At 34.0% G+C, this 22,811-nt stretch overlaps 4 protein-coding genes across 6 annotated transcripts in view; 1 reads left to right on the forward strand and 3 right to left on the reverse strand.

Annotated features, from left to right (window-relative positions):
* The window catches only part of LOC126758490 (uncharacterized calcium-binding protein B0563.7), a 28,187-nt gene extending 13,493 nt beyond the window's left edge, over positions 1–14,694 (reverse strand). The window contains exons 1-2 of one of the 2 annotated variants that reach the window (XM_050472768.1): positions 14,397–14,694; positions 13,968–14,172 (exon numbers count right to left, since the gene is read on the reverse strand). The gene's annotated coding sequence lies outside the window, so the exon portion shown is untranslated. Of the gene's footprint in view, positions 1–13,967; positions 14,173–14,313 lie in introns of both variants that reach the window. The other variant, XM_050472767.1, reaches the window with a different exon arrangement.
* A 579-nt stretch (positions 14,695–15,273) lies between these two features.
* On the reverse strand, positions 15,274–18,505 carry LOC126758480 (zinc finger protein 184-like). 2 transcript variants are annotated; one of them, XM_050472750.1, is made up of 10 exons: positions 18,282–18,505; positions 17,658–18,219; positions 17,366–17,585; positions 17,091–17,303; positions 16,625–17,027; positions 16,404–16,536; positions 16,147–16,235; positions 15,948–16,092; positions 15,740–15,795; positions 15,274–15,655 (listed from the first exon to the last, which is right to left on the reverse strand). In XM_050472750.1, exons 1-10 carry the CDS (start codon positions 18,408–18,410, stop codon positions 15,497–15,499), a joined length of 2,109 nt encoding a protein of 702 aa, XP_050328707.1. In that variant the 5' UTR covers positions 18,411–18,505; the 3' UTR covers positions 15,274–15,496. The 2 variants fall into 2 exon arrangements, with proteins under 2 accessions (XP_050328707.1, XP_050328708.1); XM_050472751.1 differs by having other exon boundaries at positions 15,275–15,655; positions 18,275–18,357.
* A 56-nt stretch (positions 18,506–18,561) lies between these two features.
* On the forward strand, positions 18,562–20,122 carry LOC126758489 (mitochondrial tRNA-specific 2-thiouridylase 1). Its single transcript, XM_050472765.1, has 5 exons — positions 18,562–18,678; positions 18,742–18,907; positions 18,982–19,166; positions 19,229–19,455; positions 19,511–20,122. The coding sequence occupies exons 1-5, from the start codon at positions 18,603–18,605 to the stop codon at positions 20,027–20,029; spliced, it is 1,173 nt and encodes a 390-aa protein (XP_050328722.1). The 5' UTR covers positions 18,562–18,602; the 3' UTR covers positions 20,030–20,122.
* On the reverse strand, positions 20,114–22,646 carry LOC126758483 (cell division control protein 45 homolog). Its single transcript, XM_050472754.1, has 3 exons — positions 22,009–22,646; positions 21,345–21,916; positions 20,114–21,286 (listed from the first exon to the last, which is right to left on the reverse strand). The coding sequence occupies exons 1-3, from the start codon at positions 22,348–22,350 to the stop codon at positions 20,470–20,472; spliced, it is 1,731 nt and encodes a 576-aa protein (XP_050328711.1). The 5' UTR covers positions 22,351–22,646; the 3' UTR covers positions 20,114–20,469.
* Between the last annotated feature and the right edge of the window lie 165 nt (positions 22,647–22,811).

A 22,811-nucleotide genomic window follows, 5' to 3' on the forward strand; every position in this document is an offset into this window, starting at 1 on the left:
TTTGTGCTGTAAGTTTTACAAAGCTGTAAAAGGTATGAATATTATTATAGTGTGTTGTAAAATATGCGAAAATGATGAACATGTTTTTGTAGTTGCTCACAAAATGAAATTCAAGTATGCTTGTGCGCTTTATGCAGCGATAAAATTGAATTATTTCAATGAAATGCAGCAAACGGCTAATGAAATTATTTTGGAGACGTTGTTTGTGTTGTTGCTGATTTTGTAAGAAGTTGAAGCTGTGTACTTTTGCAGAAATGAAATCGTTGGTGTTTAATGCTTAACGATTAATCGGTGGAGAAATGCCTTTTTGGCAAGAATATTCACGTTAACAGCTTTCTAAAGACTGGCGACCTGTGGCGGTACTAAAAAAAATTTACTACTTTGGCGGTGCGCCTACATGTAGGCAACATTAAGTATTATATTTAAAGAGTTATAGCCACTTGCAAGCCAGAGAAAATGCAATTTGTGTATTTATTTTGCATTTTCTAAGAAAATTTACCATACCAATTTGTGTATTTTTATACTGTGATACTTCAAGGAACATAAAGCTTATTGGGTGCTCAAAAAAACTTTGCTTTGAAAACTTTTTTATTGAAAAAAAAAGTAAGAAACACAAAAACATCGTTATTTGAATTTTCCACATAAAATTTAAGGTTATGTGAAGAAAGTGTATATACGAAAGTTATAGATCTTTCCATTATCTACAACATTGCCCTATAACTTTTTTCAATAGGACTCATAGTTTTGCCGGAAACTGTGATAAATTGTTTGAAAAAAGGAAAAAAAACACTTTAAATAAAAAAAATACAGTGTCTTTGGAACATAGAGAGAAAATTGGAAACTTCTTCGTGAAAGAAGAAAATATTTTTGTAAAAGTTAAAAAAACCCAAAAATTTTGTCATTTGAACTGAGAGAACTTTTTTTATTGAAAAGAAGTAAAAAAAAAATGTGTTTGGAACATAAGACGGAAAATTGTAAACTTCTTCGTGATAGAAGAAAATATTTTTGTACAAGTTAAAAATAAAAAAAAAAACAAAAACTTGGTTATTTAAATTTTTTATATAAGTTTTGAGGATATGTTGAAAACAGTGTACATATATACGGAAGTTATAGTTCATTACCACAGATCGCCCGTAAATTATTTTTCTTTTATGTTTGTCATTTCATCTTTTCTTTCTGATAAATATCAACCTACTATGATTTTCATAATTTTTTTTTCATTTTCAAAGGCTTTTGGAACTAGTCTATTTACGCTTCAAAGTGCTTGCAAAATAGAAATTATTATCGAAAATCGTATTCCTTCGATCGATTACCTGTTAAAAGTATATGTATGTATATTTAAAAATTATAAATAATATCAATATCAATTTTTACTATTTTTTAAAAAACTCGAAGCAGTCAAAAAAGTGTTGGAAAATTTTTTTTTCAGGCAGTCGCCAATTTATGAGAAAATAAATTTTCAAACTTTTCCGTAATTCCAGACATTGCAACATTTTTCTGGATAAATATTTTCTGTTTCAGACTTCCTTATGGGTTTGTCTATGGCTAGAACTATCCCCATCGCCGAATTTTAACTTTTACTATTTTTAACAAATTCAAAAGAGTCAAAAAAATTTTTTTTTCTGACAAAAAATTGTTTTTCGAAGTTTTCCGTAGCTCCAGTTTAACAAATTCGAAAGAGTTAAATATTTTTTTTTAATTTTTTTTCAGACAGAAACAATTTTTTTTTATTTTTTTTTTTAGACAAAGAAAATTTTTTTTCGAAGATTTCCGTAGTTCCAGTCATTTACGACATTTTTCGTGATTAATATTTTTTTTTTGTGAAATCGTGGATATGGTCTCGTGCCAATTATTAGAAACACCCCATTTTATTTATCACCTGCTAATTTTTGAAATTTTTAACTTTTTGTATTTTTTCCAATGAAATGCTGCAATATTAATAAATAAAATAACTAATAAAAAAATTTATAATAAAAATATGAATTGCCTTTTTCTAAAAGACTTATTATCTAAAATTCATGCCTAGAATACCCCTAAAGTTTGAGTTTAAACTCTTCTATAAAACATTTAAATTTTCTCAAAATAAGGACAATTATTACCAACCCTTTATTACCCTTTCTACTCCACCACCTTCTTTCATGTGTTTTCCGAAATCCGCAAAGCAAAGTCTTAAAAAATCAACAAACTGCCACATGTGACATATTTGCGACCGCAAGCGCTGTCAAAAGTGGCAGCTACACAGCTGTTGCTTTGAAATATGCACAACTCATTAATCATTAAATTTCATGTAAATGAGCTGCCAACTTCTCTGCACCCCTTCTCCTCAACACTGACACAACAATTTGTTACTTTTTGTGTAGAAAAACGAAAAATTTATTTAAATGCTAACTGCGTTTCCAGCCCAATTCGTGCGTGCTTTCTCATATGTCTATTGTTGCTCATTGTAAAAAAGGTACGAATATCCCAAAATAGCACAAGCCAAGTAAAAAATAAATACAACTTAACGAGCGTTTGATAACTTCACAGACTCCGTTTTTATTTGTGACTTTTGTGACTTTGGCAACTTTTGCAAATATGCAAATGAAAGCGTGCAAACTTTGGCGAGCAACGCGCAATAATAATGCTTTCGTTGTAGTTGTTCGTAGAAAAACAGCAAAACTATAAATATTTTATACGCAGTCATTTAAAAAGGGTTAAAAAGCACTGACACAAACTCCCAACGCGCAACGCAATTGTCGGCTTTTTACGAGCAATAAAAATTTCAATTTGTTGCCCGCGCTTCCCGAAAACTTGTTGAAAATTAAAAATAAACCGTTAAACAATGAAATTGTTGCGTGTGCATAGCTGAACATTATAAAAAGTGGTAAATAGAATGTGTTCATATTGGTTAGTCGAAAAAGTCTTTTCGTATTTTGAAAATTTTGCGCTGATGGTATAATGTCGCTAGCGGAAAAATCACAAAAAGTGGTCGACCAAAATGGTACATATTTGTTTATTTATTTATTAATATGAATATAAAAAAAAAACAAGAAAAAACGTTAACTTCGGCTGCACCCAAGCTAATATACCCTCCACAGGTGCATTTTTTTTAGTAACTATGTGTTCAGTTTGTACGGAAGCTATATGCTATAGTAATCCGATCTGAACGTTTTTTCGAAGATTATATTATTACCTTCAACAGTTATCCATGCCAAATTTCGTGAAGATACCACGTCAAATGCGAAAGTTTTCCATACAAGCCCTTGATTCTGATCGTTCCGTTTGTCCGATATCGGCAGTTCTGACAAATGAGTAGTCTTGAAGAGAAAATGACGTTTGCAAAATTTCAAAACGATAGGTATCTTAAAAACTGAGGGAATAGTTCGTATATATACAGACGGACAGTCAGACAGACAGACAGACAGACGGACATGGCTAAATCGACTCAGCTCAACATACTGATCATTTATATATATACTTGATAGGGTCTCCGACGCTTCCTTCTGGGTGTTACAAACTTCTTGGCAAACTTAATACCCTGTTCAGGGTATAATTATTAATCAAAACTGAAAATTTTTTCATCTGTTCGAAACATAAAAAACAAAAAATAAAAATAAAAAATTTTTCCTATCCGAAAAAAAGTAAAAGAAAATTACCACTTTTTTGACTTTTGACGAATTTGTTCAAAATAGTAAAAATTGAAATTGGGCGATGGGGATAGGCCCAGCCATATACAATTTCATAAGGAAGTCTGTCTAAAAAAATCAGGTAAATCGATCCAGTAAAACTTGAGAAATCATGGGTATCATTTAGCAAAAGACTCTATCGAGCAATACGCGTTTAAAATTTCAGTTCCGTCCGAGTCAGCAAAATACATACATTGGGTAGTCGAAAAAGTCTTTTCGTATTTCTAATCAAACTTCAATTTATTTTTTTTTACTTTATAATGAACTTTAATAAGCCAAATATGGACCATTTTGGTTATTTTTCCATTATTCCATCAGTGTAAAACTTTTCTGGTTTCTCGGCGAAAAACTGCGACAAGTAACTTTCCCTCCATTAACTGCAACTTTACTCCATTAAGGGAGTTCCGCATTGACCGAAACAAATGATAGTCCGATGGTGCAAGGTCAGGGCTATATGGTGGATTCATCAAAACTTCCCAGCCAAGTTCTCCCAGTTTTTGGCGAGTCATCAAAGATGCGTGTGGTCTAGCGTTGTTCTGAAGGAAGACGAAGCCCTTTCTGCTGATCAGTTCTGGCCGTTTGTTTTATATTGCTTGCTTCAATCTCACCAGTTGTTGACAGTAAAATGTAGAATCAATCGTTCGACCGAACTGGAGCAGCTCATAGTGCATGATTCTTTTCCAATCCCACCAAACATTCAGCATAACCTTTCGAGGCGTCAATCCTGGCCTTGCGACCATTTGTTGAGCTTCACCACGCTTGAACCATAATCTTTTTCGCACATTGTTGTCGTATTTGATCCACTTTTCGTCTTTTGTTACCATTTGTTTCAGAAATGGTTCGATTTAATTTCGTTTCAACAAAGAATCGCAGACGTTAATTCGGTTCATTAAATTTTTCACAGACAATTCACTAATTTCATTGGTGGCTTGCATGGCATTCGTTCCTTTTTGATGCAAAAATTTCAAAGTATAGCGAATTTCTTCATTATTTTCACTCATTTTTGAACAACTGTAACTTTTTTTTCAACTTTCCCGAATTAAATTTTTTTTTGCTTAAATGAAGCTTAAAATCTCACCTTTCTAACACTATCTGGTATGACACAATGTGATTGGTAGCACTGGAGATATGTATATGACTGCAACGACATCTATTGAGAAAATACGAAAAAACTTTTTCGACTACCCAATATAATTCCGGAATTCGAATTTTAATTCGAATAATTAAAATTTAAAAAAAAATTATTTATTTTAAGACTAGAATACAGACTTTTTTCCAAAATTATAAAATATTTTATTCCACAAAAACAGCCACAATCTCCGAAGATTGTTTTTCAGTTTGGACCAGGATAACAAATAGCTGCCATACAAAGTGACTGCTCAAATTCAAGGTAAAGCTCTTGTCATACCTTTTTATGCTATAAGGCATGCACCTGTGAAGGGTATTATAGCTTTGGTGGAGCAGAAATTATCAGTTGCCTTTGTTTTATTTTTCAATTGCACTAAAATTACTTTATGGATTGAATATTTTTTAATGAAGCGCAATTTTTTGCCAATACCAAATGCCTGAACTTTAAAATATTAACTCCCACGCATTGCCATAGCCGTTTTGCACCAGTTCATTCATAAAAGTAAACAAATTTACAATAAAATAAATCCCTGCAACATAAGCTCAATTTCCGTAACCGCAACAGGTTTTGCATTGTTGTTTTTGCTCATTTTTCACATATTTACAAGTATCAATCTTTTGTCTGGCTATAAGTGTGTGCTTTCCGGTCACTGCTAATTAAAAGTCAAACATCACACACACACGCACAATAACAATAGTACAACAACAACAACAACAACAACAACCACAAAAACAAGGCTAGAGCAAAGGATGCAGTAAATATAACAAAGCGATGCGCACAAACAGCTCAAGGAAGCGGGCAAGCAGCCACAGTGGCTGGCGGTTTGTGTGCATTGTGTTTGAGTTCAGTCAAGTAGAGCTGTGTTAAGTTGGCATAAAATTAAGCGGGCTTAGGTTAGTGGCGTGGCAGGAGTTTAATGTGGTGCTCAGTTTGTTGGCTTTATGATTATGGTAAGCCATAAATGTATTATGCCCGTGAAGAGTTGGCGTTTGCTCATTTTTATGTGCAACAGAGAATATCCACAGCTTTGCTGGTTTTGATAGTATAAAAACAAAATGTTAGAAAAACTCAGAAAGCAGAAAAAACATGTTGAAAAAGTGGGCGAGCGATGGAAAATTGTTGCAAAAAAATGCGTAAGTTGAAAAAATATGTTTCAATAAACTTTTGCGTGCGTTGGTGTTGGCTTACGCCACAGTGGCAAACACTTCAAAGCAGAATACCTGAGCGCTTATTAAAAAAGAAATTAATAAACTGGGAGGCAGTAGCAAGAGTGCCGACGGAAGAGCGGCACAGCTGCTAAGGCTGTATGGGTAGGTTGTGGCATAACTTTGAAACACAGGCACTATTGGCAGATATGATTGATACGGACTCAGTGCGTGCGTTGACCTTCAGCTGCTGGACGCTGCGTCACTAATCACTCATTGGTACTGGAAGTGGTAGATATATGTAGATCTAGAGAAGGAACTTTTAAGTGTCTAACAGAACTAGCCATCAGCTTCCCGATTCTGAGGTACTATTTGCTTTTTACTGCCGTAGAAACTGCTTAGTCGGTTATATTCGAGTTAACAACAGCGCGCCAGTCGTTTCTTCTTTTCGCAAAGTGGCGCCAATTGGATATTCTAAGCCAGGTCCTTCTCCACCTGGTCTCTCCAACGGATTGGAGGTCTTCCTCTTCCTCTGCTTCCACCCGCGGGTACTGCGTCGAATACTTGCAGAGCTGGAATGTTTTCGTCCATTCTGACGACATGACCTAGCCAGCGTAGCCGCTGTCTTTTAACTCGCTGAACTATGTCAATGTCGTCGTAGATCTCAAAGGGCAATAAATCCTCCGCAGAACCTTTCTCTCAAAAACTCGTAACCTCGACTCATCAGATGCTGTCATTGTCCATGCCTCTGCACCATATAGCAGGACGGGAATAATGAGTGATTTATAGAGTTTTGTTTGTAGTCTTATATAAGATGATATCTTCTCTGTTTAGTTCTGCAGCTTGAAATATTTTCTGCAGAAGTAGATTGAAGAAGTCACAAAAAGGGAGTCGCCTCGTCTGAAACCTCGTTTGGTATTGAACTGCTCGAAGAGGTCCTTCCCAATCCTGACGTAGCTTTTCGTGTTGCTCAACGTCAGTTGACACAGCCGAATTAGTTTTGCGGGAATTCCAAATTCAAACATCGCGGCATAAAGGGAGCGCCTTTTCTTGCTGTCAAAAGCAGCTTTGAAATCGACGAAGAGGTGGTGCGTGTCGAATCTCTTTTCATGGGTCTTTTTCAAGACTTGGCGCATGGTGAATATCTAGTCGGATGTTGATTTTCCAGGCCTAAAGCCACACTGATAAGGTCCAATCAGTTTGTTGACGGTGGCCTTTAATCTTTCACACAATACGCTCGATAGAGCCTTATATGTGATGTTTAGCAGATTTATCTCACGGTAGTTAGCGCAGATTGTGGGGTCTCCCTTTTTGTGGATTGGGTAGAGCAGACTTAAATACCAATCGTTGGACATGCTTTCGTCCGACCATATTTTACAAAGAAGCTGATGCTTGCTACTTATCAGTTCTTCGCCGCCGTCTTTGAATAGCTCGGCCGGCAATCCCACCACTTTGTTGTGCTTCAGACGGGTAATTGCTATTTGAACTTGTTCATGGTTGGGCAATGGAACGCCTGCTCCATCGTCATCGTTTGGGAATCGGGTCCGCCTTCTCCTGGCATTATACTTTCCCTGCCATTCAGCAGTCTGAAGAAGTGTTCCCTCCATAATCGCCGCATCTTTTCGTAGAATTTTCGAGCATTACCCTATCGGCCAGCTTGTCAAGCTCTTCGTACTCACGCATTTCGGCCTCTCTCTTTTTTGTCTGCAAATGCGTCTCGTTTCCCTCTTCAACTCTCATTGATACTCCGTAGCGAAAAATTCAGTCGACTATCGAGAGGAACTAGTTTCGGCACACAAAGAAACCGCTGACGAGCCATACTCAAAGCGACGTTTAGAGCACCCCTTCGAGGTGCCCAAAGCTATTTCTCATTTTCCTGCCAAAACCGCTTCTTTGGCGGCAAAATTTATATATTCCTCGCTCATGTGAGCACCATAGGGCCTAGCAAATGTCAAAGAGCACAAATTGTAAAGGCATTATTGTTGTAGCGGTGGTTGGAAAAGCGCATTATAAGCGGCTTTGCCAAGCTACAAATAACATAAGCTTTTATTGGCGATTTATGCAAATGAAGCATATTATTGATGAAGTGAAAAATATTATACGAGAACATTTACGTATGCCATAAACTATGTGTTTAAGTGTTAAAGTGCGAGTAATAAGAATATAATTTGCATAATATTAAATATGAAACTTAAGACATTTTGAAATACCATACATACAAAGTATTTAAATTTTCTTAATTAATTTAGTGCTATTCATCGAATTTAATCAGAATACTAGCTGGCAATTTAAGGTGCGCAATATGTTCCACACACATTGCCTGTTAATTGAGTGGCGTGCCGCTGTTAGCAACCGTTATGCACTTGTCGAGTAGCTGCATATTTGAACAAGAGGCAAGCCGCAATTATATACATAAATATATTTGTATATACATATGTATGTGCATTTACCTTGAAAATAATTTGTTATCGACGTTAACTGTTGTAAGTAAGACCTTATAACGTCAATTACTAAGGAAATGTGGAAATAATGAGGTATACATTTCACAAAAATAATTTTTACACATTTATTTCAGAGAATTATTGCAACTAAAGTTAGATAAAAACGAGAAAAAACGTTAACTTCGTTACAAATATTCCTTACAAGTATTTTTTATCGACCAGTTTGTGTGGCAGCTATATGCTATAGTGTTTCAATATGAACAATTTCTTCGGAGATTGCAGCATTGCCTCAGACAATAATTCACGCCAAATTTCTGGCAGATATCTCGTCAAATTAAACAAATTTTCATACAAGTACTGGAATCTAAGCGTTCAGTTTGTATGGCAGCTACATATATGTTAAAGAGATCCGATTTGAGCTATTTGTGCAGAGATCGTTGCGTTGTCTTGGACAATAATATATATCAAATTTCGTGAAGATATCTTGTTTAATAAAAAAGTTTGCCATACAAGCACTTGATTTGGATCGTTCCTCTTGTATAGCGGCTTTATGCTAAAGTGATCCGATCTAACAAATTTCTTCGGAGCTTGCAGCATTGCTTCAGACAATAATCTCTATGCCAAATTTGTAGCAGATATCTCGTCACATCAAAAAGTTTTCCATACACACTCTTAATTCCGATCTTTCAGCGATTTAGGCAAATGGACAACATGACGTATGAGTAACTTTTCAGAGTTACAATTTTTATCTCAGTTGAAATATGTAAATTCATGCAAAGTTTTGTTTATACTGAAATTTAATTATACTTAAAAAATAATTTTATGATTATTAATAAAATTAAATAAATTAATTAATAAAATTAAATTAATTAATTAATAAAATTAAATTAATTAATCAATAAAATTATTATTTTTTTAATAATATTAAAACATTTTTTTACTAATTAATACTCAACTTTTTTTATTAATAAATATAATTTTTTTATTATTAAATTTATCTTTTACTAAAATTTATTTTTATTAATTAATTAATTATTTATTTTATTAATTTTTATAAAATTAATGCAGTTTACTTTGCAGCTACATATGTATATGCTAAAGTGGTCCGATTTGAAAAACTATTTTTATTAATAATGTTAATAATATTAAAATAACTTTTTATTAACTAATATTATACTTTTGTTATTAATGAATATATATATTTTTTAATTATTAAATTTATCTTTTATTAAAAATTAATTTTATAAATTAATTTACTATTTATTTTATTAATTTTTATAAAATTTATGCAGTTAGTGAAATTTCTTGTAGATACCTCGTAAAATTAAAAAGTTTTCCATACAAGCATTTGATACCGATCGTTGAGTTTGTATGGCAGCTATAAGCTACAGTGGTACGTTATATGCCATTCCGACAAATGAGCAACTTCTTTGGAAGAAAAGGTTGTTTAAAAAATTTCAGACCGATATCTCAAAAATTGAAGAACTAATTTGCATATATGTATATACAGACTCGTCTCGCTGAACGTTTATAGATATACTTTATAGCTTCTTCGACCGTTCCCTCTGCCAGCACTTTTTCATTTATAAACTCTTCTGAGTTAAACACTCATATATTTAAATGTTATTACTAATTAATTACTCTAATTATCAACTGATCACTCTGCTGATTGGTTCAATTTATATTGTCATCATCAAACTGTCACAGACATCACTTATTTATCGCTTAACTTGGTCAATATTAATTTAACACCACGCACGCAGAAAAACATGCTGCTGTGGAAAAAATCAAAGCTCAGCAAAAAACCGAAATCCGAAACCAGCAAAAAATATACACAGTCAATTAATTTCACAAACTCTTAAACGCTTAAGGCAACATTGAAAATTCCCTACCAAAATGCCAATGCATTTTAAATTTCAATTTTAATTTCAAGCGTAAAATTGTAGGCGACATAATACTGCAGCTTGTCTACTAAATATTTAGTTACATGCTGGGATTGGAAAAATCCCGTTAGATTACGTACGTTTAGCCATAAGCGTTTTGCAATATGAGGCAATATGTGAGCCAATTTTAATGGAGACACACATACACAAACTATAAACTACTCGCATTTTGCACACACAAATATTGTTTACTATATACATACATATGTACATATTGTTTATGTTTATATAAATATTTATAGCTACACATAAATATATTTGTGCATAAATTTAGATCAGTGCAGGTTTACTATTTTAAATTGCGGATTTAAACGCTATAAAAGTTGCCAGCTGAGCTAATTGCGTAGGCCGTTTCAGCTGCAAGCGGAAACACAAATTGCAAAATGCTAAAAGGAGATGTGAAGGCGCATATAAATTACTAAAAGGAAATGCGAAAAGCGAAACTAAAATCGTAGCTACTTAGTTTTGCTGAGGACAATAAAAAAGTTTTTAATATTTAAAACGTCATATATTGAGTAGTCGAAAAAGTCTTTTCGTATTTTGTCAATAGATGTCGTTGAAGTCGTATATCTCCAGTGCTACCAATCTCTTTGTGTCATACCATATAATGTTGGAATGCTGAGGTTTTGTGCTTCATTTAAAATTAAAAAAATTAAATTCGGGGAAGTAGAAAAAAAGTTAGAGCTGTTCAAAAATGAGTGAAAGTAATGAAGAAATTCGCTATATTTTGAAATTTTTGTATAAAAGGGGAAGAATGCCACACAAGCCACCAATAAAATTTATGAAGTTTACGGAGACGAAGCTGTATCAGTTCGTGTAGCACAACAATGGTTCGCTCGCTTCCGTTCAGGAATTTTCGAAATTTCGATTTTTAGTTTTACACTGATGGCATAATGTCTCTAGCGGAAAAATGGCAAAAAGTGGTCGACCAAAATGTTCTTTTTTTGTTCATTATTCATTGAAGTTTGATTTAAAATACGAAAAGACTTTTTCGACTACCAATATAATATGGCGTTTACACTCAAAGAGCTATTGATCTTGGGCGTCGTAACTTTTTTTTATTAACTAAACTAGAAAACTGGCTCAAACCTTAAGGGTGTATCCTAGTATAAAAAAAACGATTTTTATTGCATATTTTTTTTAAGTTTAAGTATTCAAGCATGTGTGTACAAGACGATTTATCAAAATTCAAATTATTTTCGGAGATATACATACTATATGTAGTAGGTACATTGCTGCCCCGGTATCTAAACTCAGAAGTGAAGCTTTAGCGTTTTTCTCGAAATAATCTTGTTCAAAAAGATGATCACGATTTATCAGGTTCACTTGAAACGATTTACCTTAAAATTTTAGAGCGACTTCTTAATAGACTTATCTAAACCCGGAACTATCCATATTTGAAAATTTAAATTAACACAATTTAAAAAATATCAAAACAATCAAAAAGGGTATATAAAAATTGTTTTTTTTTTTCAGGCCGTCGCCATTTCATAAAAAAAAATACAAAATTTTTCTAAAAAAAGTGTTTCTATTAAATTTTTAATTTTTCTAAAAGAAATACGAAAAGACTTTTTCGACTACCCAATATATATATTTTTAAGTTTAATTATTATAGAAGGTTTGAAGTCGGGGGTATGGCGTGCTATTTTTTGATACTTTAAAAATTTTCTGAAATTCATGGATCTGCACTAGAAAACCTCCTAAGTCTAAGGTTTTCCCAAACCGGCTACTTTTTATAATATGAAAAAACTTGTTTCCCATCATTTCGGTTCAAGTCTCTACAATTAGAAAATTAGAGTTTCATACTCGAAACTATGAGGACAAAGCAATTTTTCCCACCTCAGTTTCTTGACTCAGTTATAAACCATAAAGCTATTTCGGACCAACTAAAATAAAGGTTTTAAAACTTCCGTCGGTTTTCGTGTAATTTTTTGACAAGTTAACTTACTCATTAAAATTAAACGAGTTTTCAAAATATTGCATGGATTCGAAAAAGTAGACAACATGGCGTATGAGTAACTTGTCAGAGATACAATTAAAAAAATTCATACAAAATTTCAGTTAAAGATTTAAATTTAAATGCAAAGCATTTTTTCAATACATTTTAATACTTAAAAATAATATTAAAATTATTGTTAATAAATAATTTTTGAATTTTTTTATATTTAAAATTTTAAAAAGATTAAAAAAAATAAATAAGTTTAGACGATTTATATCTGCAAACAATTTGATTTTATGCAATTTAAATTATTTTTTTTGTAATATATTTAAATTTATTTTGTCCAGATGTGCTTATTATTATTTTTTTTTTTTTTTTAAATAAATGTAATATTAAATTATTGTATAAATTTGTCTTAAAAAATTTGGTTTTATATTTCCTGAAGACTTTATGTCGTGTGATTAATTTAATTTAAATAAAATTAGTTAAATTAATTAATTAAAAATTAGTTTTTATAATACGAAGTGATTTAGGCAAATGGACAACATGACGTATGAGTAACCATTCAGAGTTACAACTTTTATTTCAGTTGAAATATGTAAATTCATACAAACTAATTTTCATATTATTAATAAAATTATCAATGAAAAAAATTATATATATAATTATTAATATTAAAATATAATTTAATTTGAATTTATTTTCTTAAAAATAATTTTGATAAATTAAAAAAAAAATTGTTTTAGTATTTATTAAAAAAAAATGAATATTTGTTAATAAAAAAATAATTTTAATATTCTTTTCTTATTAATATAAATTTTTTTTAATATATACTAAAATTATTTGTATTGAAATTTGATAAAGTTATTTTTAAGAAAATTAATTTAAATTAAATTTATTTTCGTAAACAATTTGATTTTATGGTTTTTAAAACTTGTAATACATTTTTTGGCCAGGCTTAAATAAAAATACTATAATAATATGAATTCATAGAAATTTATAAAAAAAAATTGGAATTTTTTTTATTACCTAAAGAATATTTTTAGCTTTAAAATTTTGAATTAAACTTTAACTAATTTTTATTTTTTGAAAAATTTTGTTTTAATTATCTAAAGAACTTTTTTAGTTTTAAAATTTTTGATTTAGGTTTTACCTAATTTTTATATTTCGTAAAAAAACAATCAATATTTTTATAATAAAATAGTTGTATAACTGAAACCCAGGGTTGCGAATTTTTAATTCATAAATTTCGGATTCCGATGTTGGTATAGCAAACTAAATTTTCATATTTTAATCTCGTTGTTGGGCTTATTTTATCCAAGAAATTTGGTACCCAAGAAAAATATATATTTTTTAAATTTAAATGTTGTACACAAACAAGGAAAAATTTTAATTTTAAAATAATTTATTTTTTGATTCTCAATTATGTGGTGAGGAATAAAAAATGTTATTTTTAATGCATTATTTACAACCCTGCTAAATACTCAAACTTAAAATGTTTATTTTGATCAATTTAATAATTTTTTAAGTAAAAAATGTCAACGACAAAACTAAAATAATTTAAAAAATATCAAAATCATTCTTATAAATTTTTTGTCATTTTAAAAATTGCTTAAAAATTGTATCAGTGTTATTTAATGCTAAATTTTTCACTAAATTTTTTATTATTAATTTCAAAAAAATTTAAATATACATAAGAACTTACCAGCAAAAATTTTTCTTTATTTTTTGAAGTTTTTTTTATTTTTATATACATATGTATATTTAATATAAGTTTTTGCTTTTTTTTTATTTTATATTTTGTTTTATATTTCGTGACTCTTATATTTCCTGTTAAATTGCGCACAAATTTGCTTCCTTGTGATTATTTTGTAAAATGCAGTTGTTGTTGTTCATAAAATTAACACTCGCTAGAACATTTATGTTTATTTCAAATCGTAAAATAAAGCATAATACTACGTCCTAATACATATGTACATATACATATGTATGTATGTGTGTGAATGATTGAGGTAAGCAAACAACAACACGCGCCGTTAAGCACCACTCACTTGATAAGACAGAGTGCAGCACAACAACTTGCACAACTTCAATCAAAACACTCAAGCACAGTGCAATACAAAGTCATACGCACACACACACACAGAGGCAGACACAGCAAGCGTGGAGTAAATGCCCGCGGCACTGTTTACATTTGACGAGTTTCGTTGTTGAAATTCAAAAACCACAAAAACAAAGAACCACAAATACTGTTAAATTGCTGTGTGTTTATTTTTTTGTTGTTGCGCGCGGATGCTGACACAATTGTGGCTTGACTTCCGGTCGGCGTTCTTTTCTTTGCTGTTTTATTTTTAGTTTTAGATTTCTAACACACTTTGAATTTTTCAATGTTTCGTAAGTACCGTTAGAAATACATGCGAACACAACGTTGGCCGCCGAAGAACTAAAAGTGATTATTTTGCGCTGAGCACATTTGGCCGTTAGGATGCTGCGAAGTTACTCATACGTCCTGTACGCCATACAACGGTGTGAGTTGGGACGGTAAATAGTGTTGCCACAGCGCTGTACAAAGTTGATTACAAATTCGATTGTGTTATCGATTAATGACATACTGATTAAATCAAAATAACTGTATAAAATCAAGTCAAAATAAAAAAATTAAAAAGGAAAATATGAACGCAAAATAAACAATAGAAAAGGAAAATACAAGCACAGCTTTGTAAAGAAAATTCAATTTAAACACAATAATTTAAAAATATTGATAAATTTATTTGAAAAGTATTAAAAAATATTGTAATAAAGCAAAAACAAAGAAAACCATAAAAAACAATAAAATAAATGCTGAAAAAGATAAGATAAATAAAAATATTAAACTTCTGGTTGCAAAACCACTATGCAAATTTTACAAATAATCTAAAAAGAGAGACTTTTGAGCGTAATATTATATTATTTTATTTTTAGATTAAATTTATTTCTATAATCTTAAAAAAAATTACTAAATGCTTAAATATTTATGTTTTTTTTAGAAGTTATTGCTTTAAATTTGTATACATACATATTTATATATTTTGAATTTATTCTTACATACATAGAATTTAATGTTTTTAAACTATTTTTTTTTTTTTTTTTTTTGAAAACTTTCTGCCTTTGCACTTTAAATAAAATTCGTGGAATGTTACTATCAACTTTAAAAAAATTCTAGTAACAAGAGCTATAAATTATTAATTTTTTTAATCAATGTTTATCGTCTAACTCCTTGCCGCTCTGATTTTGCGCCCACTCTGTTGGGTGTTTCCACTTGCGATGCTCGAAAAAATGGGAATTGCTTTTAAAACGTTTGTCACAGTAGTTGCAGCTGTAGAGATCTTCCCCGGTATGGGTGGTCATGTGGTCCTGAAAAAAAGAAATTGAAAAACATAAATTAATTCAATAAATTAAGAAAAATGTCAAAAAGTTTAAAAGTAATATCATACTGACCCTCAACCCCCGCTTTGTGCTGAAGTTGCGCGCACACACCTGACAAACATGTGGCTCTGGAAAACAAAGGACAACATAAAAAAACAATGCGATAAGTTATGAGAAAAGATACGATAAATAAACCAAAAAAACAGCAAAAAATATTAGTTAACAAAATATTAGTAACAAGAGCTATAATTAATTTTTTTTTTTAATAAATTTTTATAACCTAGCTCCTTGCCGCTCTGATCTTGCGACCACTCTGTTGGGTGTTTCCACTTGCGATGCGTGTATAAATTGGAATTGCTTTTAAAACGTTTGTCACAGTAGTTGCACGTGTAGAGATCTTCCCCGGTGTGGGTGGCCATGTGTTCCTGAAAAAAAGAAATTGAAAATGGCAAAAAGTTTAAAAGTAATAGCATACTGACCCGCAATCCCCGCTTTGTACTGAAGTCGCGCGCACACACCTGACAAACATGTAGCTGCTGCTCAATGCCGTGGCACAGACGCTTGTACTCTGAAAAACAAAGGAAAACATAAAAAACAATGCAATAAAAACAGCAAAAAATATTTAGTATTTAAATAAATGAATGGAATGTTACAATCAACGTTAAAAGAATATTTGTAACAAGAACTATAATTTATTATTTTTTGATCAAATAATGTTTATCACCTAACTCCTTACCGCTTTGATCTTGCGCCCACTCTGTTGGGTGTTTCCACTTGCGATGCGCGTATAAATTGGAAGAGCACTTAAAACGTTTGTCACAGTAGTTGCAGCTGTAAAGATTTTCCCCGGTGTGGGTGGCCATGTGCTCCTTAAAAAAAAAAGAAATTGAAAAATAATAAATTAATTAAAAATATTAAGAAAAATGGCAAAACGTTTAAAAGTAATAGCATACTGACCCGCAAGCTCCGCGTTGTGCTGAAGTTGCGCGCACACACCTGACAAACATGTGGCTGCAGCTCAATGCCGTGGCACAGACGCTTGTGCTCGTTCAGTGCCACACGCGTTGACTCTTTCGTATCACACAATTGACAGGCGTACACGCTCGTTGGATCCGTATGGCGGATCATATGCACACGCAGGCTAGATTTGTTCGCTAGCCATTTATCGCACTCGGTACACTGTACGCCTTGACCGCGCCGCTTGGCGATTGTGGACTCACGCTTCGCGCCGTGTTGCGCCAAGTGACGCACATAGCACTGCTTGCCGCTCACCTCATGCCCGCAGTGTTTGCATACAAATAACTTGCTGTTGTCGTGTACACGCTTCATATGCTCTTGCAGGCGCACAGCATTCGCAAAGCTGCAATATTAATAAATGAAATTTAATATTAAGACCCGCGCTATAAATAGTATTGCAATGTACCTCTTCGCGCAGATCGCGCACTGCTGCTGTTCCGCATCCTGTGCCGCGTCGTTCATATGCTTGCGCGCATGTTGCTGCAGAAACCGCACTTTAGCAAAACGCGCACCACATATTGCGCACACGTGCGGCAGCTCTGTTGCTTGCGGATGCTTCAGCAGCATATGATTTCGCAGGCACAGGCGGTCAGCGAAATTCATGTCGCAGTCGGTGCAGCTTTAAAAAAAAAGTAAAAATGCTGAATTTCAAGACATTATATTGACATTTTTGCCACTTACGAAAAGTATGTGGGATTACGATGCACATTTATGTGATCTAACAACATGAAGCGTTTATAAAGACGCTTCTCACAGCAAACTACATAACCGTTGCTATTATGTAGCCGCTTGTAGTGCGCTTTAAGTGATTTAAAGCATTTCGCTTCAAATTCGCACACTTCACATTTCAGCTGCAGGTGCTTAGCAATCAATTTGTCCTCCGCAGCCTGACTTTCGGCATCTACGAAAAAATTAGCACATTACTGCATATACATCTGTTAAGTAAAAGTAGCAAGTAAATACTGCGGCTTACCGCCAAGCAGTGGGCTTCCATTTGTCTGTGCGCTCGATGCAGTTATAACGCTTTCTGTATCAGATAGTGTGTCGGCGTCGCGCTCCGCTTCAGTATTTGTATGTGTTTGGTTTTGCTGCAGTGTTGTATCTTGCATATCAGTCTTATTGAGTTGCGGATGCGTATGCTGTCTATTTTTTACATTGTCAGCTGTCTCTTCCAACGCGAGTGGCGCTATTGTGGTGGCACCATTTCTCACTTCGACAAATGCTGGTTGTTGCTCGAGTTGTGTTTCTGCTTCGCTTTGCACTTTTAATCTTCCTTTCGGACTGGTTTTTATATTTTCGTCTGTCTTCAAGCTTACATCCTTGCGGTTTATGGGAACATTCCTATTTTGTGTAGCTTTATGCATAACACTGTCATTCGCAGAGTAATTTTCTGTTGCATGCTTTTCGATTGAGCACTTAAGCGCTGTATCTTGCTGCACCTCGGCCGCCTGTCGCTCAGCTATCAGCAAGCAAAATTTGCGAAAATTGTCTACGCTGGCCCAGCAATTCACACATATAGCATCGTTGCTAGTAAGCTTTAAATATTTAAAAATTAAACAATGTGCTCCACTTCCATTCAGTCAAATTTACAACTTACCAGCAAACCCATAAATGTGTGCACGGTAGCCAAAATGTCCGCCGTAGCCTTACTAACGTCATCGCGCAAGGGTATTACTATTTTATCTTGATATAAACACAGGCTGCAATGTGTTAAGTCCGTTTGCATTTTACAAGTTCCTTTCTTAAAAGCACAACAAATATTTAATATACACCAGTTGACGTCCACTATAAAATAAACACAATTTACAACTTGTCAGCTGCTAAACCGGTGAGCAGCTGTTCATTGCGGACTGTCAAGCTAGTAAACAAAAAAAACCAGCTGTTAGGTGAAAAATCGCGAGGAGTTATCCGTTTTAGGATGTTCCGTAATGTTGTGATTGGCATATCAGGTGGGGTCGATAGCGCCATTTCTGCATTGCTACTCAAGCAAAAAGGTTAGTGCTTCAGTTTTCAATATACAAGAATGCAAATAAAGCTATGACTTATACTAAATAAAGGCTACAATGTGATTGGCGCTTTCATGAAAAATTGGGATGAATTTGATGAAATGGGCGCTTGCAGTGGTGAGCAGGACTACCGTGACGCGGAGTATACATGCCAAAAGCTTGGCATTGAACTGCACACGGTGAATTATGTTAAGGAATATTGGAACTCGGTGTTCAGGTGTGACTACTATGTGCTACACTAACATTTACCGTCTTTAATAAACAATATAAATAATAAATTGCCAACAACAGCGCTTTCCTGGAAGATTATCAGAATGGACTGACACCAAATCCCGATATACTTTGTAACAAGTATATAAAATTCGACTTATTCTATAAATATGCCACAGAGCAGTTACAATGTGATGCCATTGCTACGGGACATTATGCAAAAACAAGTTTTGGTAACTTTCTGCAGCACTACAACGCTAATGGTGGTATGTACGCTATTTAATTGTGTTGAAAATGTGCTCAAGCAAATAATTTCCCTGAAACATAGACGTGCACTTGCTCATACCACGCGATACGTTCAAGGATCAAACGTTTTTTCTCTCTGGCATACAACGACACACTCTCAGTCGCACCATGTTCCCGCTGGGTGACGCCTTGAAACAAGAAATCAAAGCACTAGCGCGTGAATGCGGCTTAGAGCGACTGGCTCAAAAGAAGGAAAGCACCGGCATTTGTTTTGTAGGAAATCGCGATTTCAAACAGTTTATTAAGGAGGTAAAACTTTAAAGCACATTTTCCTGCTGAATAAATTCATGCAGTAGTCTTACAGTACATACAACCGCGCACGGGGCATTTTGTGGATATAGACAATGGAAAAATTGTGGGCACACATGAAGGCGTACACACGTGGACCATTGGGCAACGTTGTCGTTTGGCCTCCTACCTGCGTCCGTATTTTGTGGCGCAAAAAGATGTCGCCAATAATGTTATCTACGTGGCTTCGGGTCATGAGCATCCCGCGTTATACAGCGATGTCATACACGCAGGTGTACCAAATTGGCTGTGCAACGATCCCTTAAGTGCTGGTGCTGACGTTGCTGGTCAGCAGTTGCGTTGCCGCTTTCGCTTCCAGCACACAAAACCGCTAGTTGATTGCGTGGTTGAAAATTCAGCCAAAGAGACTGCCGGCGTGACAATAACTCTGGATAAGCCATTGCGTGCGCTTACGCCAGGGCAATATGCAGTTTTCTATAGTGAAACGGCTTGTTTGGGTTCAGCGCGCATCGTGAGCGCCTGCCGAAGTGTGGAGGAAAGGGTGGCGGAAGTGGGAATACTGAAACAGAGTTGACAAATAAAATAGTATTTCTCTTATGCCACAAATACTGTTTTGACATTTTTCTTTTGATAAAAAAATTAAAAGAAAAAACGTTACTTCGTTCAATTTCCTCGTATTTTAATCTGGACTTTTGTAGTGTTTTATTTTGCTATTATTTTAATGCACGTTTTTCTAATGGTTTGCATATAAAATTCCATATTTTTTTGGTTCAATGCGTTCTGCGTGCTTTTGCGTCGAGAAATGCTAAATAAAACATGAATACGTATAACGGCATTGACCAATTACAAAGTCATCGTTGTGCTATTGTTTACAAATATAACTAGAAATCTAATATTAACAATCTTATCAGGTCATATAACGGTTAAATATTGGTTACATTTCTTATAAATAAAACGTGTCTATATTATTAATTTACTTAACTGCTTATAAACTAAACTTAAAAGACAAATTTACTAAGCCAAAAGCACAGTGAGCGCATCTAAAAATTTCGCCATATCATTTTGTCTAATTTGTATTAGCGAGGTCTCGAAGAAATCCTGTAAAATAACTGCGTTACATTTGCTAGCAGCCTGTTCAAACGCTTTGCCAAAGAAGTTTTTCGGTGAATCTTCACGCACCGGTGGTATACCCACCAAGAGGCACAGGCCACGTTCCAAATCCACCGGACAACTGGCGATTAGCGGCAATTCAGGCGCTTGCCGACTACGCGATACCGCGACGTGACCGTTTAACATAAACTTTGCCAGCAAAGTCAAACCGTACGGGTAGGAGAAATATGTATTTTCTTCGTTTAAAATGTAGTAGAAGAATGTGCCTGTAGAGAGCACTTGATGCGCCTCCAAGCTGCTTTGTACTTGTTTGAATATGGACGATAGTAAGAGTTTGGCATTTTCAATGCCTTGCAGCATAATGTCACGATGACTGCGCGATAAGCTATCCAACGCTTCTAAAAAACAATCCTCTGGTGTTTTATCCTTTTTCACTGATTCCAAAATGGCTAGCATGCCATAAACGTAATCGGCCGCCGAATATCGATTTCGATAGCCATAATTGAGCGTGAATGAACCGTAGACTATATCCGGAATGTTATATTTTTCCGCCAGTTTTTCCAACATTTTATAGAACTCCTGACGCAACACCAAATCCATTGCGCTGAACATTTGTCTCGCTTGCACTAATGGCAAACCCATTTCGACCAGCAGCTCATGCAGACGCTTCTCACCGCGCAAAGTCCACAAACGCAATTTGCACGCACAATACATGGAGTAACTAAAAAATTTAAATTATCAGTTAAATTACTTTACACAAAAAAATTTCATCCACACACCGCATTGACTCCACCACACTCCAGTGTCGGTACAACACTAAGTGCAAGTCATTTTCAAAATTTATCTTCGAGGCACTCATATTGTTCTGATCGTTGGTTTTATTTGTTAAACGCGATACATGCGACTGCACATTCTCAATTTCCAACGTATACGCGCTACTCTCTATTTTGCCCAAAATCAATTGCTCTGTGAGACCCACAATGGCCCACCACAACAAATCCATATTATCCTTGGATAGTTTCCAAGCTAATTCAAATATGTTTAACGCCGTCGAACGCCCATAAAAGCTGTATTGTGTATATTCGAACATTATTCGATCTCGTTCATTCTCCCATGTACGACGTTGACGTTGCTTTATAATACGCTGCTCGTGACGTTCAAGGCGACTCAGCTTCTGTGCGGGTGGTCGATCTACTTTTTCACTGCCTTCTTCATCAGAACCGCCGGCACCACTATCATGGCCTGCATCATCATCGCCGTCATTATCACTGTCCTCATCTTCTGATTCACAAAATATGGATTCGAATGTGGGTATATTCTCTTCCAGAGCAGGATCACCTAATATGCACACCTTAAAAAAATATTTAATAAAATATAATAAGAAAGTTATATTTATATATATTTTATATATATATCCATAACATGGTATGTAATATAGCCCACCTGTCGGTCACTGTAAATGTTGCACACATCCAAAGGCCGATGCGCATCGCAAATAAAAAACGTTACATCCTCTTCGGGTTGCAGTAATTCTACAACGTCTACACAACCGCCACAATTCACTAGCAGCACGTACTTTACATCACCCTGATGTTCGTTGTAAGCGCGTTGCAATCCGGCCAAACCCATTATTGGTACCACCGAATATAGCATGTGGTCATATTTGAAGAGGGACTGCAAAATCTTACTAGCACATATAGCATCGATATCATAATTGACAATTATAAGCAGGCGTTTGCCCACTAGTCGATTGTAAAAATCCTGTCTGAGGTCTTGTATAAACATTGCAATTTTTTATTATTTGTGTACACTAAGTAATTTCTTTCGGTTTTTTTTCTATTTAAATATGCTGTGCCTGACAGCTGCTCGCGATCACCACTTGAGCTCTACATAATTATTGGCCGTTTCACGCTAAATAATGTTTATATCCTTATATATTTCTTCAAAACACGCGATAAACTGATGTTACTAATGTATTCCTATTAGATTTTTTATTTTAATCGTTGTTTCAGCAGCGAAATAAAGTTTGCAAAATTTCCAATGATCGTCCTGTTCACTTTCCCATGTTGTTTTAAAAAGCGGGAAACTCTTGTTCGTGGGGTATGTTCAATTTGAAAGATTGTTTAAACAGAGTTGCTTTTGAAATGAAAACAAATGTAACAAGAAATAAATAAATATTTAATTTTAAAACATAAAAATAAACTTTTAAGAATTAAAAAAGAAAGTTTAAGTGATATAGCAAAAAC

This window comes from Bactrocera neohumeralis, chromosome 5, assembly GCF_024586455.1.
Source record: "Bactrocera neohumeralis isolate Rockhampton chromosome 5, APGP_CSIRO_Bneo_wtdbg2-racon-allhic-juicebox.fasta_v2, whole genome shotgun sequence".
In the NCBI taxonomy this organism is placed as follows: Eukaryota; Metazoa; Arthropoda; class Insecta; order Diptera; family Tephritidae; genus Bactrocera; species Bactrocera neohumeralis.

Coding starts and splice junctions, on each gene's coding strand:
- LOC126758483 (XM_050472754.1), bottom strand. CDS start 22,350: ATGTTTATACAAGACCTCAGACAGGATTTTTACAATCGACTAGTGGGC. Junction 21,917..22,008: donor ACATTTACAGTGACCGACAG/GTGGGCTATATT, acceptor TATTTTTTTAAG/GTGTGCATATTAGGTGATCC. Junction 21,287..21,344: donor AGTGTGGTGGAGTCAATGCG/GTGTGTGGATGA, acceptor TAAATTTTTTAG/TTACTCCATGTATTGTGCGT.
- LOC126758480 (XM_050472750.1), bottom strand. CDS start 18,410: ATGCAAACGGACTTAACACATTGCAGCCTGTGTTTATATCAAGATAAA. Junction 18,220..18,281: donor ACACATTTATGGGTTTGCTG/GTAAGTTGTAAA, acceptor AAATATTTAAAG/CTTACTAGCAACGATGCTAT. Junction 15,656..15,739: donor GCACAAAGCGGGGGTTGAGG/GTCAGTATGATA, acceptor TCTTTTTTTCAG/GACCACATGACCACCCATAC.
- LOC126758489 (XM_050472765.1), top strand. CDS start 18,603: ATGTTCCGTAATGTTGTGATTGGCATATCAGGTGGGGTCGATAGCGCC. Junction 18,908..18,981: donor TATTGGAACTCGGTGTTCAG/GTGTGACTACTA, acceptor TGCCAACAACAG/CGCTTTCCTGGAAGATTATC. Junction 19,456..19,510: donor TCAAACAGTTTATTAAGGAG/GTAAAACTTTAA, acceptor GTAGTCTTACAG/TACATACAACCGCGCACGGG.